This window comes from Chanodichthys erythropterus, chromosome 3 (assembly GCF_024489055.1).
Source record: "Chanodichthys erythropterus isolate Z2021 chromosome 3, ASM2448905v1, whole genome shotgun sequence".
In the NCBI taxonomy this organism is placed as follows: domain Eukaryota; kingdom Metazoa; phylum Chordata; class Actinopteri; order Cypriniformes; family Xenocyprididae; genus Chanodichthys; species Chanodichthys erythropterus.
Genome location: NC_090223.1, coordinates 12,629,769 through 12,651,585, shown reverse-complemented (window position 1 = coordinate 12,651,585; position 21,817 = coordinate 12,629,769). Strand labels below are relative to the sequence as shown.

The 21,817-nt window shown below is 39.7% G+C and overlaps 3 protein-coding genes across 6 annotated transcripts in view; 1 reads left to right on the top strand and 2 right to left on the bottom strand.

Annotated features, from left to right (window-relative positions):
* Positions 1-8,222, top strand: part of LOC137017080 (GTPase IMAP family member 8-like) — a 31,387-nt gene extending 23,165 nt beyond the window's left edge. For 3 of the 4 annotated variants that reach the window (XM_067381022.1, XM_067381025.1, XM_067381024.1), the window contains one exon: positions 6,653-8,222. In XM_067381022.1, coding sequence (XP_067237123.1) covers positions 6,653-7,887 — 1,235 coding nt within the window. In that variant the 3' untranslated portion in view covers positions 7,888-8,222. The remainder of the gene's footprint in view (positions 1-6,652) is intronic. The other variant, XM_067381023.1, reaches the window with a different exon arrangement.
* Positions 1-21,817, bottom strand: part of LOC137017073 (zinc finger protein 502-like) — a 634,288-nt gene that overhangs the window by 444,366 nt on the left and 168,105 nt on the right. The window lies entirely within an intron of this gene.
* sox10 (SRY-box transcription factor 10) lies at positions 13,925-20,767 on the bottom strand. Its single transcript, XM_067381054.1, has 4 exons — positions 20,652-20,767; positions 17,646-18,333; positions 16,389-16,651; positions 13,925-15,956 (listed from the first exon to the last, which is right to left on the bottom strand). The coding sequence occupies exons 2-4, from the start codon at positions 18,083-18,085 to the stop codon at positions 15,196-15,198; spliced, it is 1,464 nt and encodes a 487-aa protein (XP_067237155.1). The 5' UTR covers positions 18,086-18,333; positions 20,652-20,767; the 3' UTR covers positions 13,925-15,195.

The following is a 21,817-nucleotide window of genomic DNA, read 5'->3' as shown; positions in this document are numbered from 1 at the left end:
AATAATTTCAGTTTCATTTTTGTTCTTAATATAACATTTCAAAAAAGGCAAGACAAGATTATTTATATAGCACATTTAATACACAATGGTAATTCAAAGTAGTGCTGGGCGGTATGACCAAAAATCTGTATGACGTTTTTTTTTTTTAAGATTCTGGTGGTTTCACTGTATGTCAGGGTTTTTTTTTTTGTTTTTGTTTTTTTGCACATTTTACTGTCAGGAGTACAGGGAATATATTAAATAGGCTAAACATTGTAAGGACAAATACAAATGTTTTTTAAAATGTAATCAAATCAGTTTATAAAGCTAACAATTTAGTTTAAAATGTAATCAAATTCATTTGATTAAATTAATAATATTAATAATTAGGCTACTGTAACGAATCATCACTCTGGCAGGGATCCATTTGCATGCTATTTAAGAACAGTGGTAGTCGTACAGGCAGGGTCAAACAGGAGCAGACAGGGATAACAGGGACAGGCAGAATCTTGGTCAGATAACAGGCAGGTGGTCAAGACAGGCAGATATCACTCACTGGTCAATGTAACAGGCAAGGGTCAGAGGCAGGCAGCAAAGGGTCGATAACGGGTGACAAGCAGGATCAGCAGCAGTAGACAGACAGACAGGATAATAACGCTCAGAAATGTTCACCGGGGCAAAACAAGACTTCGCAATGTACTGGTGTGTGTGAGTGTCTCTTATAGTCCGGGTAATGGGTGTCAGCTGTTGCAGCAATCAGTCCAAGGCACGGGCTTATGGGAAATGTAGTGTATGGTGTGTGTGTGCTAGTTTTCTGGAGAGGGTTCCCTCCGACGGTCAGAGGAGGGAATCACGGAGTTCGTCTCTGTGACAGCCACACCCATTGACCAAGCTGGTATTCTGGACCGGGACGACGGTGACGATCAGCTTGCTCTCTCTGATGGTGGACAGCGTGTTGCAGGTGCGTATGAGCTCTATCCCAGGTGGCTTCACTCCGATTCATCCAGTCATTGATGGCAGGAACATAGGTGGGATTGCCGGACCAGGGGAATAGAAGTGGTTGAAATCCTAGGACGCATTGGAAAGGAGTAATCCGAGTTGCTGGTTTGCCGATGGAGTTTTGAGCATACTCAGCCCACATGAGGTAGCAAGACCAATCATTCTGGTTATGATTACAGTAGGAACAAAGGAAGCGGGTAAGTTCCTGGTTCAGTCTCTCCACCTGTCCTTTTGACTGAGGGTGATAGCCGGAAGTAAGGCTGATGTTGATGTTCAGCGCTTGGCAGAACGCCGACCAGAGGCGGGAGGAGTTATGGACCATTTCAAGGATGCAGTTTCGTAAGTTTTCTGGGACGAATACCTTGGTGGGAGAACATTCGGGAGGTATCTCACCCTCTGTGTTAGCCTGTTCTAGTTCAGCCATGATATCCCACTGTATAGGTGCAACAACAAGAGATGCAGGTATAACAGTCTCATTATTAACAGGACTGGTCTCACCTTCAAATTGAGGGGACAGTGCATCAGCTTTGACATTCTTAGACCCAGGACAGTAGGTGGTGGTGAACTGGAAGTGTGAAAAGAACAGTGACTAACGAGCCTTTTGGGGGTTGAGTCTTTTGGTGGTGCAAAGGTACTCAAGGTTTTTGTGGTCAGTTAGAATGGTGAATGGATGTGCCGCCCCCTCCAGCCAATGGCGCCACTGCTCGAACACCGCCTTCATCGCCAGCAATTCTCTGTCTCCAACATAATAGTTACGTTCTGCTGCCATGAGTTTTCTGGAATGATAAGCACATGGATAAAGTTTGGGATGGTTACTTTGGTGTTGGGACAGGACTGCCCCTAATCCCGTGCTGGAAGTGTCGACCTCGACCACGAATGGGAGAGACGGGTCAGGGATGGGGGCAGTTGTGAAGCGCTCTTTCAACTGTTGGAAGGCGTTGATGGCGGCAGAGGACCACTTGAGTTGGGACTGACCCTTTTTCACCATACTAAGCGGACAAGCTATGGTGCTGAAGTTGCATATGAAGCGCCTGTAGAAATTAGTGAATCCCAGGAAGCGTTGCAGTTCTTTAATGGTTGTGGGCTCAGTCCAGTTAAGGATAGTGGACACCTTCTTCTCCTCCATGGCGACTCCATCAAGGCTTATATAACCAGGAAGGAGGTGAGAGTTTTGCGTTACTCACATTTTTCGGCTTTGGCATAAAGTTGGTACTGGATCAGGTACTGGATGTACTCCTCCATGGTGTCAGAATATATGAGAATATCATCAATGTAGATGATGATAAATCGATTCAGCATGTCTCTGAACACATCGTTAATGAAGGCCTGGAACACTGACGGACTATTGGCAAGCCCGAAGGGAGAAGCAGTTTTCCACTCGTCCCCTTCCTTGATGCGTATCAGGTTATATTGTCTCTCCCTCCAAGCATACGCAGACACAAGTGGTTCTCTTTTAACTGGTATACTTGAAGACTTTTCTCCGAATCCACCGTGAAAACTAAACAGTATAAATGACAATACAAAATCAACTTGACAAAAAATGAAAGTGTGCGTAACAGATATAATGGCATTTTACAGACACAAAATGTAGACAAATAAACTAAATACCTCACTGGCTGCATGCTGCACAAAAGGGAAATAATCTTTGAATCTTCTTTATGAGTGTTCAAGTCCTTTTTGACAAGAAAAAACTTATTGGACCATACAAAATGTCCGTGCTTGCCGCTTGCTTGCAGGAGCTAAGAATCTGACGTGAAGTCAGCATTTGCGCATTAACTTAATCCGAGCTTTCAAAATAAAAGTACTGCAACTTATAATAAATAAAATAATGTATAAACATAAATAACAAACACATCTTAAATTATCAATTATGAAAGTGATTTTAGAAACCAAAATAAAACGTTATACATAAATTATACACACAATTTAAATGCCAGCATTTACATTATAGGTGCTGCAGAGGTCAAGATTGGTGAAATATTGAGCAGTGTGAAGTTGTTCCAAGGCTGCAGGAACAAGAGGAAGTGGATAGCGGAATTTGACAGTTATTTCATTCAAACCTCGATAGTCAATGCATGGACGGAGACCCCCGTCCTTCTTGCCCACGAAGAAGAAGCCAGCGGATGCTGGTGAGGTGGATAGTCGAATGAAGCCTTTGGCCAGTTCTTCCTCGATGTATTTCTTCATGAATTCAGACTCTGGTTCTGAGAGAAGAAATATACGACCGTTGGGAGGTGCAGCCCCTGGAATCAGATCAATGGCACAATCGTAAGGTCGATGAGGTGGTAGCTGAGATGCACTTATCATACTGAAGGCTAAGGATAAGTCGCGATACTCTTCTGGTAGTGAGAATTCTGGAGTGGGTTCAGTGCTTTCAGTGGTTCTTGCCGTTTGAATGGTTCTGATGTGCAGGGAAGATGAGTGAGACAGACATCTTGACAAACAGTTTGAGTTCCAGTGAGCTATCCGTCCTTCTCTCCAGCAGACGTAAGGATTGTGAGTGCACAGTTATGGCAACCCTAATATTATGGATGACGTATAATTAAGACATGGAATTGAAAGCTTTCGGTATGAAAGATACCAGTCTGCATCGTAATGGGTTGAGTTATGGCATTCACGCATCCCGTGCCCAGGGGCCTGCCGTCTATTGCTTCCACTGTGAGAGATGAAGAACATTTGATTAACGGGATCTGGTGTTGTTCTGCATAGCTCTGGGACATAAAGTTCCCCACAGCCCTAGTAGAGTCTAGAAGGGCAGTAGTCTCTAGAAGTGTATCATTGAACATTACTGTTATGGGCACGGAGACACACAATTCTGAACTGTAGTAAGCATGGGTTCTCTGGTCGGGTGCGAACTGGACAGTTATTTCTCACATGACTGGGACTGCCACAGTAGAGACACAGGCGGTGAGTTAAACAACGGCTTCTCTCCTCTTCAGACAAATGATAAGCGTTCACCTGCATGGGCTCAGAGTAGTCAGGGTCGACAGGTGGTTGTGTTTGAGTATTGCGTCTTGGTCCAGCCTTACGAGAGCGAATGAGGTTATCCACTTGTATAGCGAGTTCAATGAATTGATCCAGACTTTTGCCTTTATCATGGCAGGCCAGCTCCATCTGTAACTCATGAGTTAGTCCTCTTCTGAAGCAGGTCTTTAAAGTGTCACTCACCCAGTTTGTTTGAGCTGCGAGTGTGTGGAAGGAAAGCGCATATCCATTAGACGGTCACCGGCTCCTTTCCCGTCACTGGGGTGATCGAAAACCTCTTTAAATCTCTGCAGGAAATAATCATAGGTGGAAAAAGCAACTCCATCATCATTCCACACTGCCGTAATCCATTCTAGAGCCTTCCCTGTGAATAGAGAACAAACAAGAGCTTGCCCGCATCTGTGGTATACATGGCAGGCTGTTGGTTAATGAAGAGGGATCATTGAAGAATGAAACCTTTACACTTAGCAGGATCACCATCTAATTTCTCAGGCAGAGAGAGGCGGGGATTCAGTGGCGGCGGCGTGCCAGCCGCGTGGGTAATGGTGGCCATGGCGGGTGGTAGAGACACTGTGGGCACAGACAACTGAATGCTTTGTAATGCTTTTACCAGTTCCTCTATAAGGTTGGTGAGACGGTTCAACTGGAGTTGATGGGCTGTAAGTTGACTGGCTTCAGCTGACATCGAGGCACACAGGGAAGAATAAGCAGCTGGATCTTGGGTTGGCAAAGTCTTCTGTAACAAATCATCACTCTGGCAGGGATCCATTTGCATGCTTTATTTAAGAACAGTGGTAGTCGTACAGGCAGGGTCAAACAGGAGCAGACAGGGATAACAGGGACAGGCAGAATCTTGGTCAGATAACAGGCAGGTGGTCAAGACAGGCAGATATAACTCACTGGTCAATGTAACAGGCAAGGTTCCGAGGCAGGCAGCAAAGGGTCGATAACGGGTGACAAACAGGATCAGCAGCAGTAGACAGACAGACAGGATAATAACGCTCAGAAATGTTCACCGGGGCAAAACAAGACTTCGCAATGTACTGGTGTGTGTGAGTGTCTCTTACAGTCTGGGTAATGGGTGTCAGCTGTTGCAGCAGTCAGTCCAAGGCATGGGCTTATGGGAAATGTAGTGTATGGTGTGTGTGTGCTAGTTTTCTGGAGAGGGCTCCCTCCGGTGGTCAGAGGAGGGAATCACGGAGTTCGTCTCTGTGACAGCTACATTTTTACTGTTCAATATCTGTAATTTCAATGAAGACCTTTGAGTTTGTGTTTTAATAAACAGTGTTCTTATTCTTATTCTTATTATTAGACTATACTCTATTATTCGAAGTACACTTGATTTTACAATAGTATATTTTTGTTATTTCAAGTTATACTGAACTTTTATTTTGACAGGATTGTGAAGACATTTGACTTCCTGTGTTTATAATGACAATTGTTGATAGTTTTATCAAATTAATCAGTGAAATAAAAGTTCATAAAATGTCTCTAAGAGCAGCTCTGAAGTTCATGTATAGTGAGTAAGACAGCAGACACTGAAATCATCGTGAGCGTCACGCGTGCTTCAGTATGAGTAGTAGACGAAAATGCGGCGCTCTTTCATAGGCTTCAGATTTCAATAGCAGTCATTTTTAGCTTTAATATTCACAGACACTAGTCTGTATCGATATCTGATTCATTGTACAGCCCTATTTTTGATTTATTCATCCAAAAATTGCTAAATTCTGTGACGTTCAGCTTTATACAATAGTTCTATTTGTGACTGGATTCTGTGCTTCGTCCGTGTTTTCTGCATCGCGGAAATCACTGGCTCTGCATAGTATTTGCAGTATTAAAGAGGGTTTGTTTTGTGAGTTATATATTGTTGTGTAATAAAGTTATTTTCATAAGTGTAAGAAGGGTATGCAGTTAATAGAAGTCCACTCTCTATGTGCTCTACATTGCACTTCATGGCCATTGAATAGATACAGCAGCTGTTTCAACTATGCACCGGTAGCCTATGGCGGTTTTTGAAAAATTCATATCGGTCTCAAAATTGAAACTGGTATACCATATGAACAGGTATACCGCCCAGCACTAAATCAAAGTGATTTTCATAGAAAATAAATTAAAAACAAATATATAGCTGTAAGTAGCGATGACGGGCCCAAGCATAGAGAGAGAGAGAGGGAAAAGGAGTGACACACACACACAAAGACTGGAGACAGAGAGGGTTTGAAAAATCCACATTTGTTCGGCAGAAAGAAAACAATATGTGTACCGAGTTTGGAGACTGCAAGTTAAATTAACCGGCCACTTTTGTCAAAAGATGGCGCTATAGAGGCCCTCTCCCATGCCTGTTTTACTCCAAGACGTTCCAAGACGTTTATGTCCTTCTTTCTTCAGTCAAAAAGAATTTAAGGTTTTTGATGAACACATTTCAGGACTATTCTCCTTATAGTGGACTTCAGTGTCCTCCAAACAGTCAAAATTACAGTTTCAGTGCAGCTTCAAAGGGCTTTAAAGGATACCAGATGAGGAATAAGGGTCTTATCTAGCAAAACAATCACTCATTTAAAAAAAATGTAAATGTATATGCTGGTTCCTTGTTGCTCTAAATTGCTTCTACTGTTTTCATTTCTAAGTCGCTTTGGATAAAAGCATCTGTTAAATGACTAAATGTAATGACAGTTTCTTTTGTGGTTAGCAGGTGTAACACATGAAGATCTGAGGATTGTGATGCTGGGAAAGACGGGTGTGGGGAAGAGTGCAACAGGAAACACTATACTGAGAAGAGACATGTTTGAATCAATACCTAATCCATCCTCAGTGACCAGAGAGTGTCAGAAACAAACATCTGAGTTAAAAAAAAAACGAATAACTGTGATCGACACTCCAGGATTGTTTGATACTGGAGTTGATAATGAAGAGACCTTGAAGGAGATTGTGAAGTGTGTCTCAATGGCGGCACCTGGTCCACATGTGTTTCTGCTGGTGCTTCAACTGGGACGATTCACTCAAGAGGAGAAAGATGCAGTGAAGATGATTCAGGACATGTTTGGAGACAAATCCAGAATGCACACCATAGTACTGTTCACCAGAGGAGATGAACTTAGAGGGGCAACAATTGAAGATTATGTTCAACGAAATGACAGCTTAAAGAACCTCGTCCATCAGTTTGGAAACAGATACCATGTGTTCAACAACATGGAGAATGAAGATCACACACAGGTTTCTGATCTTCTGTATAAGATTGACTTGATGTTGAAAGGAAATGGAGGGAGTTTCTACACCAATGTGATGTTCCAGCAGGTGGAGAAGAACATCAAAGGGGAACAAGAGAGAATATTGAAAGAGAAAGAAGAAGAGCTCAAGAGAAATGAAGAAGAGCTGAAAACCAAATATGAAGCTAAAATAGAACAAATGAAGAAAGAAAAAGAGAGAGAAAGACAAGCGATGCAGAATGAACTGAGAAGAACTGAAGAGGACTTCAAAAAGAGAGAGGAGGAGATCATGAAAGAGACCAATGAAACCCTTCGAGACAAGATGCAGAGAAAACTGGAGGAGCACAAGAAACAAATTGAAGAGGATAATGAAAGAAAGGAAAAATCTTTAGGAGAAATGCAACAGAGATTCAGTAAACTCCTGGAAGAAAAACACGACAAGGACAAACAAAAACTTCAGGAGAAAATTCAATGTGAAGCTAGAGAACAAGCAGAATGTGAAATTAGTGAAAAAATTATGAAAGAAGTGAATAAAGCTTTAGAAGAAGCTGAAGCGAAACTACCATATACAGCTATACGAGCTCGTGACTGGAATCGCTATTTTCCTGTTCTTGGAGGAGCTGCTGGAGGAGCTGTTGGTGGTGTTGAAGACATTGTGCAGTTCTTTGGCAAAACGTTTAAATTTAAACGTCAAGCCCAAAGTGAAAATGAAGGTTGAATTCAGGTAAATCTTTTGAAGCACATAAGCACTGATGGTGTGATGACCCTATTGTAATTGCTCAGCCAAATATTCTTCTTCTCGGAAATTAATTGCATTTTTGAGGGCCGAAACATGCTCGAAAACTCATGAAACTTTGCACACACGTCAGAAGTAATGAAAATTTTTGATTTGGGTTTCAGAATTGTGTGTGGCAAAATGGCTCAATAGCACCACCTACAAAATTTCAATTTCACGTACAGTTATGAAATTCAGTATGCACATGTAACAGCCCAATACCTACAAAAAAGCCATAAAAAAAAGCTATAAAAAAGCTAGTGTTGAGCAGAAAACAGGTATTTAAAGCTGCTGGAGTCTCTGGAGTCTCAAGAAGCTTTCCATGCAGGCTGGCAGTTGTGCGTAAAGATGCATTTCAGCCACTCCAAACCAAACCTCACAAAGAGAAACATTTACAGTGGGTGTAGAAATACATTTTAAACAGTTTTATTGCTGTGGTGTTTTTTTTTTGCGGCATGGGATAGTGCATAGTGCATTGTATTTCAGAAGGCACTATCCTCCTTTTAGCTGAAAATGGCCAGTTATGAACTCCACATATCTTGCAAAAGTCATTTAAATACCTTCCATTTCACTTCCCATTATTCCAGCCCAAATCATCACCTGCCAGCTCCCTGCTGACGTCACAGTCTTGTTGGAACATGGTGGCCATTCACCAACCATCTAGAAATCCATCCATTTGAGTCTTCATGTATTTCTACACCCACTGTAAATGTTTCTCTTTGTGAGGTTTGGTTTGAAGTGGCTAAAATGCATCTTTATGCACAACTGTCAGTCTGCATGAAGAAGATCTCAAGACTCCAGAGACACCAGCAGCTTCAAACACCTGTTTGCTGTTCAACACTGGCTTTTTTATAGCTGCCCTTTTAATACAATTCATTTTTTTGACATTTTTCATTAATAAACCTTTATCTTACCGAGTTCTGCTGTGCTCTAAATCACTCACAAATCTCATAATTTGATCATCTCCATTCTACACAATATTAGTTGTTTTCATTCCTTTTGCACATCATTGCACCATTTCATGCTTTTCATCTTCAGAAAGATCTTTCTTCCACTCCATATTGCATGATAACTGTGACTTGCTTAACCCTTAAATGCATGACTGTTTCGCCAATCATTCTTACATATTCGGGTCTTTATTGACCCGGATCTATATCTAACACGCAAGGTTCTCTACCTGTCGCAATAATATAAAACTCCTCTGATATTAGAGTAACAATTACAGAAGAATAAAATAAATCATACTTTGTTACCTTTTTGAGCTTGAAAGGGCTCCGTTTGAGCAGATGTTTTATGCCATCATCACTGTCCTCATCAGATCTCATTTCCCAGTAAATTCAGCAAATAATGGGCTAGTTTTATGTTTCAGGTCACGAATGAGCCCATTCGCGATCTCAATTCTCAAAACTACATAATTTTCAACATCTTCAAAATCAATATTTTGATCGCTAACAGCTTCACCAGATCCATCCAGTAAAAGTTACAGTCATATTTGATTGCGTTCATACTTGTTTTGCAGTAAATCGCTGAGCCATTTCATGTTTTTCTTATTATTTTGTTTTCTGAATGAGTCGTCACTTCAGCATTGTATATCAGACATTGCTACCTTTTTGGAATAAAGGTGAATTGCACTTATTCCGTCATCTAAGATTCAATTATTGTTGTGAAGAAAAAATATACACACACTCATACACACCTCGGGTCGTTTGCGACCCTATACAATTTTTACAAATAATGAATACAAAAATAGGCATTCTTTTATAATTTTATGATTTTTTTCTTGTTATATTCTTTATAATGAATTGATTGAGGAATACCAAGAAGGTTGATGTCTAACTTTAAAAAATGAGCGAGGAGGAGGGTAGTGAATGATCCGAGGTATGCATTTAAGGGTTAATAATGTGGAACAACCTCTAAGTAGGGTTTCTATAGATCTAGCAAAAATTATTTTGTCTGAGACTGATACCAGTTATCTAAAAAAGACATGGATAAACATTTTCTTAGAACAACTAAAATCTGAATGTTTATTCTACTGAAATCTTACTGTTATGTCACTATGGAACAATCATGGCAATACACGTATGTATTGAAACTGACTCGTCCGGTTGAGGGTGTCTATATTCCTCCATGTAAATAGCAAGAGCATGTCTTTTAAAGGGAATTAAAGATGAGACACGATATAGGTTCTAATCTGCAGTATACATAATGCTTTGTTCTGATTGTATTGTGATGTTTTTCTTCTTGTTTTTTTTTATCTTTGTACATATATGTTTTTTATGTACAATTATGAAAATCAGTTAGTCAGTGTGTATGATTCATTTCCAAAAACTAATGATGATTTTCTCATGTAAGTTTTTGTTTCTGAGCATGACTGAAATACGTCTGGAACAGAAATAGTTTATCATGCAATTCAACCAGAACTGCATAAAATATTATGAATATTGAATTGACTTTTATGCTTTTGTCTCTGTATGTAAGGGCAATTTTAGGTTGACAGAAGGGTTTGACATACAAAGAACCAATCATATTGTAGAATGCTTTGCCTTTCTCCTATATAAACTGTTGTATTGTTTTTGCCGGTGGGATTCTCTGTGATTGATACGAGGTCCTCCGGCCATGATTAAAACATTATTCTGAGGTATAGTCTGGATATTGCTGAGCAGAAAGTTAGTTAAGGATCACTAAAGACCTTATTGCCAAGTGATAGTGTTCAAAAGGTGTGTCGATTGGGAGTTGACCCAGGTAAACTTAAGTCAGGTGCATAGGGGAAAATCTTCCACAAGCTATACTTGCAAATGCAAGTACAAAGGATAATGGGTATTGAAGTTCACAACAGCATGCCAATTGTGAGGGAAGGATTGCCCTCTAGTGGTAACTCTGGGCACTCCAGCTAGTACCAAGAACAACAACTAAATACTGTAATGTATATACATGGATTATATCAAGACAGCATGTGTTTTTTGAGGGTGTGCAGATGAAAAATTAATTTTGCTGCAGTTGATGGGTATTGTCCTTCCTCATATCTGCATTTGACCTGTTTCTGAAGAACAATTCCTATCAAACTTTTAAATTTCCACCAACAGGTACTTTTGGCATGGGCTTAATATATAAACATAATTTCACTCCCCATAAATTATTTATTTGGAGCAATCAAAATATTTTTTTACAAAAATAGAACTTTATTTTTTGATCAGTGGTACTGTCACCGTCCCACAGGTGGGACGTTTGCCATTACATATCTAAAACAGTAATATTCTATACTAAACCTAAACTAATCTTGGCAAACTATATATCATTTGAAAGCTTAGAATCTCTAGTTTACATATTTGGTGACTGATTTTCAAAATAAATTACAGAGGAGCAGTAATTTATCAATTTGCAACAAGCATATTTTCATACTCATAAGGCATGTTCAGACCTTTATTTTGAAATAGCGATGAACATGAAAAATCATTAAAGATTGGTTGAAACATGTTTGTTTTCATGCCAAGAGGTCAAAAGATAACATCCATTCAATTTTTTGAGAAAAAAAGGTCTGAAAATGTTTTTAATAGAAAAAAAAAAATACATTTATGATTGTGGCGGCGATCTATAACCAACATACATGTTATTTTTATGTTTATTAGAGGCTGAATTCATATCAAATTCTGCCAAAATTCCCATACTACTTCTATATAGGATATCTACTTCATAAATTGTATGAAAATAATGGAAATATATGGTTCAGATCACTCAAACCATATATGGAAATGGAGGCGCCTTTATAGGCTTATGGTCAGTAATGGAGCTTGGGTGTCATCTAGTGAAAAAGTGTGGTACTGCGCCCAAACAAAATCTTACTGAAAGCTCATTTTTTGAGATATCAACCTGAAATTTGAAACACAACTTGTTCAGATTTTTGGCTTTGATTTCCTTGCAGCTTTAGAGTAAAACTTGTTTTGTAAAATATATATTTTATATAAAATATAAAATATTATATTTTTACATTTTACATTTTCATAAACTTAAACTTCTATAACTTTTTTTCTGTTTCACTTACATAAGTTATTTCACATCTACAATAATCTGCCAAATTTCATCTTTAAAACAAGACCAGCCTTATGTCTATACTCCAAAGTATTCTTGAATTACAACCATTTAAGTTTGGATAGTGCATTTTCTTGTCTAAAAAAAAAGTGGGGGTGACAGTTAAAGGGTTAATAATGGTTTATTTTAGTTTGTCAGCTGTCAGCTATTTTAGTTTGTCAGTCCTTACATTAAAATTTTTTTCTTACTAATAACATTAAAGAAGTGTCTTTCAAAATATTAAATACATTTACTCTGTTAAATATTTTATGATTAAATATAAAACAAATATTGATACAAGATGCTCATTCTGCCAAGTTCACACAGAAACAATTGTCAACTGTCAGCTGTCAATTTTGGTCATGTTTCTACTAAACAACTATGGAAAAATATTGAAACATTTAAAAATAATATGCAACAAGATAAGTTTAACTTTTAAAGATTTCATTTTGATTCTGACCCTATTAAAAACAAAGCTTGCTTTGATTAATGGAATCAATTTTTTGATCAATTTAATTTGTTTCCTTGGCAAATTTTATATCCATAAATGTAAATTCACCAACAACAAACTAATTATTAATATTATTATTATTTTAAAGAATTTACCTTAACACTATTTCATCCCCCATAAAAAAGAAAGCCAGAACAACCTACATTTGTAATGACTTTAATTTGTACACTCTAATTGAAATGTAAATTAATATCTTACCCTCATGTTTTAACTATTTTACTCTTTTCTTGATCTTTCTCTTTCAGTAATTACTGTTTTATTTTCTGTTCTGTATGTTCAGATGACAGTAGACATATTTTTGATATATGTTGTGTACTCTATACAAAACTGTGTAATGTTATTTTCATCTTTGTAAAGTTTGCAATCATAATAAATAAATAAATAAACTTCTGACCACAGATTCACAGTGGCTGATGGGAAATGAGTCCTGCCCTCATGATACGTGTAGACACAGTCGTATGGCGATACAGAGACAGAAAACTATGTTTTCAGATGCTGGGTTAGACACTGTCTCTCTCTCTTTCATGCACACTGTTTAGGAATGTGCAAATCCTGTTGCAGTGAGACCTGCAGTGTGTGTGTGTGTGTGTGTGTGTGAGTCTCTTTGTATCCAGTGAAACTGCAGGCCAGACCCCCTCCCTCCCTTCGCTCAGCCGGAGCTGAATGAGTCTCTTTGTTTAACCAAAGTATCACACAGATGATTAAATCAGGGGAATTAGAAATCAGCTTCAGCTCTCAGCACACACACACACACATGCAGATATGCAGGGCAGCATTCACACACACACACACACACACACACACACACACACACATTAATGCAGAGGATGTAGAGATGTGTGCTGTCATGATAGTGGTTTCAGCCAATCAGAATGAACCTACAAGCTCAGATACACATCAAAAAAACATACTGGTTTCTTTAGGGATAATAAGGATAGTGAATATTTTAAACATTAATACTAGGCTATATTGTTGTCACATGTCCAAGTATGGAAATAGTAAAATATTGCATTATTATATCACAATATCTTATGCAGTGTGTACTGGAGTTTAACAAATGTACGGCTAGTGAATTTTGGTTCCCAGAATGTTCTCAGAACGTTCCCAAAGCATGCATTTATAACGTTAGTTTTAACCAGGAAAGTTTTATTTACGAAAAGATAATGTTCTTTTTTAGAACTAAAGAACGTTCCACTAACGTTCGCCTAACGTTCCCAGAATGTTCCCTCAACTTCTTTATTCCGATATCATTTACCCTGCTGTTCATCATATATTGAGTGTAGAAAATGAATATATTGTGGGTGATATGTTAAGATCTGGTATAGAGCACATCAGAAGAAGAGGAAGATTAATAATCAGGGGATTGTGTATGAAGACGAGGACTCGTTTGTACAGACTGCAGCTTTATTTAGAGTGAGGGAAGTTAGTCACTGCTCTCTTCTATTTACACTGATAAAGTAAAACAACAACACTTTTACCCACCACAGAATTACACGACAAAAGTTTCCAAAGTCAGAATAAAACGCTACTGATAAAAAACGAACAAAAACAACAAATATAAATAATATTTTGTAATATATAACAAGAATGTTGTTTGTTTCCGTTGTTTCAGAATAGTTCTAATAAAAAGGGCGAAAACTATAACAAAGGGAGAAAAACGGTGAACAACTAAACGTCTTTTAACTAGACTCTCTTTACGAAATAAAACCAAGGGTAATGTTCTGAAACGGACATTATTTCCACAAAATATAAATCGGCACTATTTCAAACTCGTATATGTTGGGCAAAACATCGAATTGGCAAACGGCTGAAAGTTCGCGCCCTGAAAAGAGTTCACGTGATTTAATTTGAATTTATCAGCGATTACGAACCGTTTCCGATGGACTGAGGCACTAGCGGTGTTAGCTAAAACAATAAAAAAGAAGGTAATTTTATACCAGAAACTCATAATCACGTTAATTCCGATGTGAAGGAAACATATTGCATTACAGTACTCCGTTTGTGTTTGGAGTAATAAGACGCGTTTATCGCGCCCTGGCACTGATATTTACACACGCTGAAAGTCATAAAACACAAATGTCATTAACAAACACTAGACAGTGGTGAAGACTTTTCAGTGTAGTTATGGCAACACAAGAGTAACAACAATAGAAAAGATTACAACAATAAAAACACGTCATTATTTTTCCAAGATAAAAACAATATGGCCTTATTTTGGTTAATAAAAAGAGATTATTCATACATACAAATTAAAAAAAAACAAACAAAAAAAAAACATGTGGATGTACAGGTAATAACATCAGGTGTAAGTTTGTGTGAATGTGTTGGAAGAAGTTTGCCAAACCATACAGAGTTCAGAAACTACGCCCATTTTGCTCATTTTAATGTTTTGGTCTCAGTACTTTGGTAATAAGTCTCATGAAATACCACTTGTGTCAAATTGGCGGACGAGCAGATCTCTGTGAAACGGGTCGCGATGGATTTTATCAGCCTGAGAGGCAACGTGAGAATATTTTCCCTGCAGATCTCCACACACCCTTTCTCGCAGATTTATGTCTGTGTAGATTGTGGTGCAGGCGAGTGTTTTGATGATTTTCGGTCACATACACACTTTAGTTTGGACCTTCAGTGACTGGAAATGAAACGAGAGCATCGCATCACCTCCGTAACGCATGTCACGGTCGAGATAGGGTGGTGTAGACGGGCTGCTCCCAGTGAGTCGGGCTGTGCGACTGTGGCACAGAACCGGGATCCGGAATGGCTGTGTACAGGGGCCTCTGCGAGGGGCCCATGTAGGAGAAGGCGGAGTAGAGGCCGGAGGTTTGGCTGGAGTGGGCATAGTACGAGCCGGACGCCTGGTGCTCGGCATATTCTGCGAACTGTGCACGTGACGCCAGTGAGGGGAAGGCGGAGCTGTAGTGCGGCAGGCTGAGAGGCGTGTACGTGACGTGTGACCCGCTAGCCGCAGCGGCCGCGTCGCTGGAGAAGTGCGTCTCACTCTTAATCTGCGTTTTCCCGCCATCCGACCCCAAGTGCTGCTGGGACGGCAGCTGTTGCTTGGAAAGCCAGGCGGTTGAGTGACCACTAGCGGCCGCCAGAGCGCTGGATATGCCGTAAGCATACGGAGAAGCCGAAGACCCGGCACTTGCGCCGCCCGACGCCTGCGGGTGCCCGTTGGGCGGAAGGTACTGGTCGAACTCGTTCACGTCAAACGGCTCCATGTTGGCCATTACATCATGGCTGATCTCGCCAATGTCCACGTTACCGAAGTCGATGTGGGGTTTACCGCTGGCGGATGAGGAAGCGGAGCTTCCATCTGCTCCCACCCCCAAACCGCTCCTGGAGGCTCCGCCCTCACGCTTCCCCTCCCCAGATTTCCCCCCCTGCAGTTCCGTCTTAGGAGTGGTAGGGGGCGTCGGAGGACTGTGACTCTGACCTGAGGGAACAAATGGAAGAGTTTTAGAGGACATCTGTGGTCATTTTTGAAAGAAGACCGCGTTTATTTGACCAAATATGCAGTAAAAATAGTGAAATGTTATTTAAAATAGCTGTTTTCCATGTGCATATACTTTAAAATCGAATTTATTCCTGTGATGGCAAAGCTGAATTTTTTGCAGTCTTCAGTGTCACATGATCCTTCAGAAATCAATCTAAAATGCTGATTGCTTCTCAAAAAACATTTGAAACATGCAGTTGTACTTCATATTTTTGTGTTAACAAAAATTGGTTTATCAAGGATTCCCTGATGAATAGAAGGTTCAATTTTAAATGAAAATCTTTATAAATGACTTCAGATGAATCCTGTCCTATCTAAATAAACATTAATTTCTTTCAAAATAAGTTCTTAGTGTAGGCAGGTGTAACTCACCTGTAGCGTGAGGGTGGTGTCCGTCGGCCAATGGCGACCCTGCGGCCCCGCCGTGCGCCACCTCCAGGTGCAGGCTCTTGTAATGTGATTGGCTGTGACTGACCTCGCCCTCGGAGTGGGCGTCGGCCTCAGAGTTGGATCCAGGTTTGCCGTTCTTGCGTCGACGTGGCTGGTATTTGTACTCAGGATAGTCTTTCTTATGCTGCTTCCTCAAACGCTCAGCTTCCTCGATGAACGGCCTCTTATCCGTCTCGTTCAGCAGCCTGAAATACACACATGCAGAAAAATATAATCTTCTGCACAATATGATATGCAAAATGTGTAAAATACCAAAATATTTAATACTGAAACAAATGTGACAGATAGAGAGAAGTAGGTCCTGTAACCTAATCACTGGACAAATAACAAACATACCATCAATATGACAATAAAATCTTATTTAAATCTAGAGAATATCTGCAGTTTATCAAGTTAAGTGTCGAATGAACTATGATTATTGAACTGTTAAATACTGAGACTGGCTCAGATTTCTCCTCTGAGAGTTTAACACGAGCAGACGATCAGTTTCCAGCTGGTGTATGAACCAACTCTGCGGTTTGATTCTCCACCTGTTATATATGCAGTCATCTGTAGAGCAAGATGCTTTCATTAGTTTATTTGAGCATCTAGAAACCCAGCAGAACCAAACACTCACTCCCTCATGAAAATAAACCTTTTTAGATAAATGCACTACGTAATAGCTGCTGTTGGCATACTAGCTCAGGTTAATGGTGCTGTTTACAGCATGTCTTTTCCACAGCAGCTCCTGAAGGGATTTGTCCCTCTAATCTGGCATGTTGAAGGAATGATTATTCTGAGCTAAAGCCCTTGAGAAACTCAAAGCCAGAGGCCGAGTGAGCAGTGTGCAGTTAATATGAAGGTTACAGTGAGGTGTGGCCATCAGATTTGACTAGATCTACAGCAGAACATATTAAACTGGAGCATCAATTATTAACTAATAGAATTACAGTAATTAATTGATGGTGGCTGTTTCTTGAGTGGTTTATGATTGGAAATGCTCAGTTTGATCGCCAAGGTTTAATGGAAATGCAATTATTCTGATTTTTCTTCTATTCTGTAGCCTATAAATAAAGCTTTGGCCTATTTGTGACTATATGATATTAATTAGAGCATGACATGGCAAATTTGTAGTGCCATGGCATCTGGTATGCACAGCTGGTGGCGCCAGTACACGTTAAATTATTTTTTTGCTCTCACCTCCAGAGTTTTCCAAGTGTTTTACTGAGCTCGGCGTTGTGCAGGTGCGGATATTGATCCGCCAGTTTCCTGCGCGCGGCCTGCGCCCACACCATGAACGCGTTCATCGGCCGCTTCACGTGCGGCTTGCTCTTACTGCCCGAGTTCACGCGCACGGGCATAGGCACGAGAGTCCAGTCGTAGCCGTTGAGCACCTGACTAACCGCCTCGCGGATGCCGATGGGAAACCGGTCGTCGTCGTCGTCGGACTTCACCGAAACACCTGCAGAGACTCCGGCTCCATCATCACCGACGCCGGGAATCTGAGACGGCTGACCGGGAAGAGGGGAGTCCGGCCCGCCGGGAGCTCCGGACGAATGCCCGGGGGACATAGAGTGACCGTCATCCGAGACCCCGGGACTCATTTCCACCTCCGACATACTGTGCTCCTCCGCCGACATCGATGCTCTCGCTCTTCGGCCACAGGTGTCTTGGTAGGTGAGTTTTTCCTCACAGGACCTCTTTGTTATCTAAAAACTATTTTATGTTCTCTAAAACAATTGCCAGTTTTTTTTTTTGTTTTTTTTTTTTGTTTTTTTAATTATAGGTCATCAAGTGAAACTTTAACAAGTTTCTTTTCATGCGCGCTCTGTTCTGTCAGAATGAATCCATCCGCCGTCTTCCTCTGGATATAGATCTGCTGAAAAACCTGCAAAAAAAGTAGACACAAATGTAATTTTATTCAATATTATAGGTGGTCTGGAGTTTGTGTGTTACATTTGCATGTTTCTGTAAAGCATTTCTTCTCAGTGTACAATAATAGGCTATTATTTTTGCGTTTTAATAGGCTATAGGCTATCCCAGCTAATAAATTGTTCTAAAAACGTGGAAACAGTGATTTGCAATGTTTCTTAAACGTCCAGCTTTCTTGTCGAGATTAGAACGTTATGTAAAAGGTCTACTTTAGTAGCCATTGTCCTATAACTTAGTTTTACTCAAAATATATATTTTAATTTATAATTATCTGTAATATTCCAAGAATGTCAACGTTAACATTCATTAAATACAAATAACAAGGATTTTCGAGAAATATTTTCTCAACTTTATGAGAACGTTCATCATAAAGACGTTCCAAGAACATTCTGAGATCATTATGAGAACGTTCTAAATATGTTATTTATTGTAAGTTTTACTCTAACATTTACCAAACATTACTGAAAGTTGTGGGAACGTTCCCTACCGCACAACCTCTTCGCTGTTCACTCAAACGCCTCGCGAACAACACAAACCTGTTCAGGAAAAACGGCTACAAACACTGAGGCTTTGACTTTATTTAGAATTCGTCTTTTTTCCAGGCCAATCATACGGTGGCGTCAGTTCGCCTCGGTCTGCGTGTGTGTTATTTTAGCTTCACTCCTGCTAACAAGCTACTGTTGAAGGTTTGGCGGTTTGTTCAAGCTCCCGGGAGAGAGAGTGCTGGAATAATACCGGCTTCATTCCGCCCTGCTGCTGGATAAACACGGAGCGGCGCTGCTGTGGGCAGCTGAATTACACAGTGTTTGTTGGTGAAAGCACAAGCGACGACTCATAACCAGCAGGAAAATACAGAAAGTCAGAGCAGTGTGTTTATGAAAACTCAAGCAACCGGTACAGTGAATATACGCGAAATAATTCATTTTGCGTATATGGCTTACTACAGGCCATACAGATCAACACCAGATATTGATTTATATATACGGCAAAAAGTTTGTAGCCAGAGCTGAGCTTGAATTACTTCGGATCGAATCTCAGAAGAAGAACCCATCCGACACCAGTATTAATTAAGATCAGACACAGGTGACTTCACTTCAACAGTACCAGAATGATTTAATATTCAGTCCCATTTGTTAGGGTCACGGGAATACAAATGTTTAATCATTTGTGTCTTATTTACTTTTCTGTGAAGTAGTTTCGTTGGGACAAAAATATAAAGCAATTTGTTTTTAGCAACACGGTCCATTTCATAGCAGGCTAATTGCGCTTCTGAGTTTGCTGTTTTCCATTCAACACATTTCTCGTACAAAGTCAGAGAACTTAAGAAACTTTCTGTTCATTATTATCAACCACTCAACTATTTACTGCAGATCGGTTTTATTTCCGCCACTTATTTGCTCAAATTTGATTCAGTTCGTCTTTGGCTAGAGTAGGGCGGATCATAACGCCTGGTTTGGCAATAATTTGCCCCTAATTCACTCATGCCAAAAACATTTCCTAAATGGCACAATTAAACAAATGTGACAAAAAAATTAGATTCGAACTTCCACTAATGTGAAACGCCATTGGTTTGATTCGTTTATACGGAATCGTTTGATCAATAAACGTGTTTTCTTCAGAATTTTCAATATTGTTGGAATATAACAGACTTAAAGGATTTTGTACTTAAGTGCTTGTATTACGAGCATTTTGGCCAAAGATTGCAATTATTGCTCACAAACACGCAAGTAAAACAGAATAAAAACAAAACAAACAAACAAACAAAAACATTGATAACATAACTGCAAATACATAAAATAGGCTACTGGACAAAGATTATGCACACGTATCAAATCAAAGTATTCAAATCCAGCTGTAATTTTACAAAAATATCGAAGTGTATATATTTCGATTAGGATAGATTAAGCCGTTTTACCAAGTTAAGACAGATTAACCCAACACTGATCTACACATTAACGCAAATCTCGAAATGTACACCCCGTGACACCAACTTAGTTTTGAAGTGTTTCTTAAATAATCGCATGTATTTTAATCTATTTCGATGAGAAACTTTCTTTTTTACAATTATCCCTCAAACTACAGCAGACATGAACCGAACAGAAAACGAATTCAAATGAGTATACAGCGAATAAGTTCAATTCGATGTATATTTATTGTTTCCAAAAATAGTAATAAGTAAAAGAATTTCTCCGTTTAGACATTGCAATTCCGTATATTCCCATGCACACAGAGTAAGTGATAGACAGAGAGAGGTAATAATGTCAAGCGTCTTACTGCACTGAAAGCAGGTCGCCCGCCCAGCGCGAGAGTCCGTCGGTTCAGCCCCCTCGCTCGCGCTCTGAATGCCTGCTCTGTGTCGCGCGCCGGGGCTTAAAGAGCCTCGTTGTGTGAAGAGCGAGAAAAAAATCAATTCATGGAAAAAAATCTCTTAAAGGAGCAGCAGAGGCCCATCGGGTCCTTCTCTGATTGGCTGCTGGATTTCGCCCTGAAGTTTCTCAGCAGAGGGCGGCGATTTCTGCTGCAAATCAACGGCGTATTCGGCCTCCTTTATTTGTGTTTTTAAACTTTTTTTTTTATATACATGTATCTATATATTTAAAACTTAATATTCTTGATTTAGTTCTGTATGTCTTTGCCATTATATAATAAACCAAATTCTAGGTGGAATCTATCTGTCACTTTAAAATTTTTATTAATCTTATCCCTTATTAATCTTATCCCTTATTATTATTACTTTCTGACATACAATAATGTGCGATCACATTAATTATTTTGTATTTCAATTAAGGGGCTAAGTTAATTACTAGCTGATTACATCGTAAAAAGTTTAGATTAAAATACATAACTAATTGAAAACAAAAAACAAACAAACAAAAAAAAAACAATCAAAATAAAACTCTTAGGCCTATGGAAAATACTAACCTATTTTATTTGTTTATCTGCATCTCACGTGAGCATTAACGTCATCAGATAACCTTGAACATGTTAAATTATTGAAATATTAACTAAAGATTTCAGGGAGACGTCAAAAATATTTTGTCTCAAAGTTGTTTGGGAAGCACTGCAATAGAATAGCCTAAGTAGCCTAGATCTCACATTAGTTATACTAATTTGTAATATTTCAATACCATTACGTTCGTCTATATTTGATGCAATTTCATGATTTTAAACGACCTTCACAGGTGGTCGTTCATTAGTGTCGTCGTGTCCCGGGGGTTTCTCTTTCACCTCTTTCCGATCACACTGCCCTGTTTGTTGGCCTGGTTGTGCCTCAGGGTGAATCAGAGGTCCTTCCACCCCGCCGCGCGCCACCGGACCCGTCAGCAGCTCGCGCACCATAGCCTGACGGGATTCTGCGCACCTGCTGTGCGCAATAACGTCTTCCTTCTTACTTCAGCGCGTGGCGCGGTCAAGGGTTGTGCAGAATAGCCGATCTATTA

Coding starts and splice junctions, on each gene's coding strand:
- sox10 (XM_067381054.1), bottom strand. CDS start 18,085: ATGTCGGCGGAGGAGCACAGTATGTCGGAGGTGGAAATGAGTCCCGGG. Junction 16,652..17,645: donor ACACTTGGAAAACTCTGGAG/GTGAGAGCAAAA, acceptor TGTGTATTTCAG/GCTGCTGAACGAGACGGATA. Junction 15,957..16,388: donor ACACCACCCTCACGCTACAG/GTGAGTTACACC, acceptor TTGTTCCCTCAG/GTCAGAGTCACAGTCCTCCG.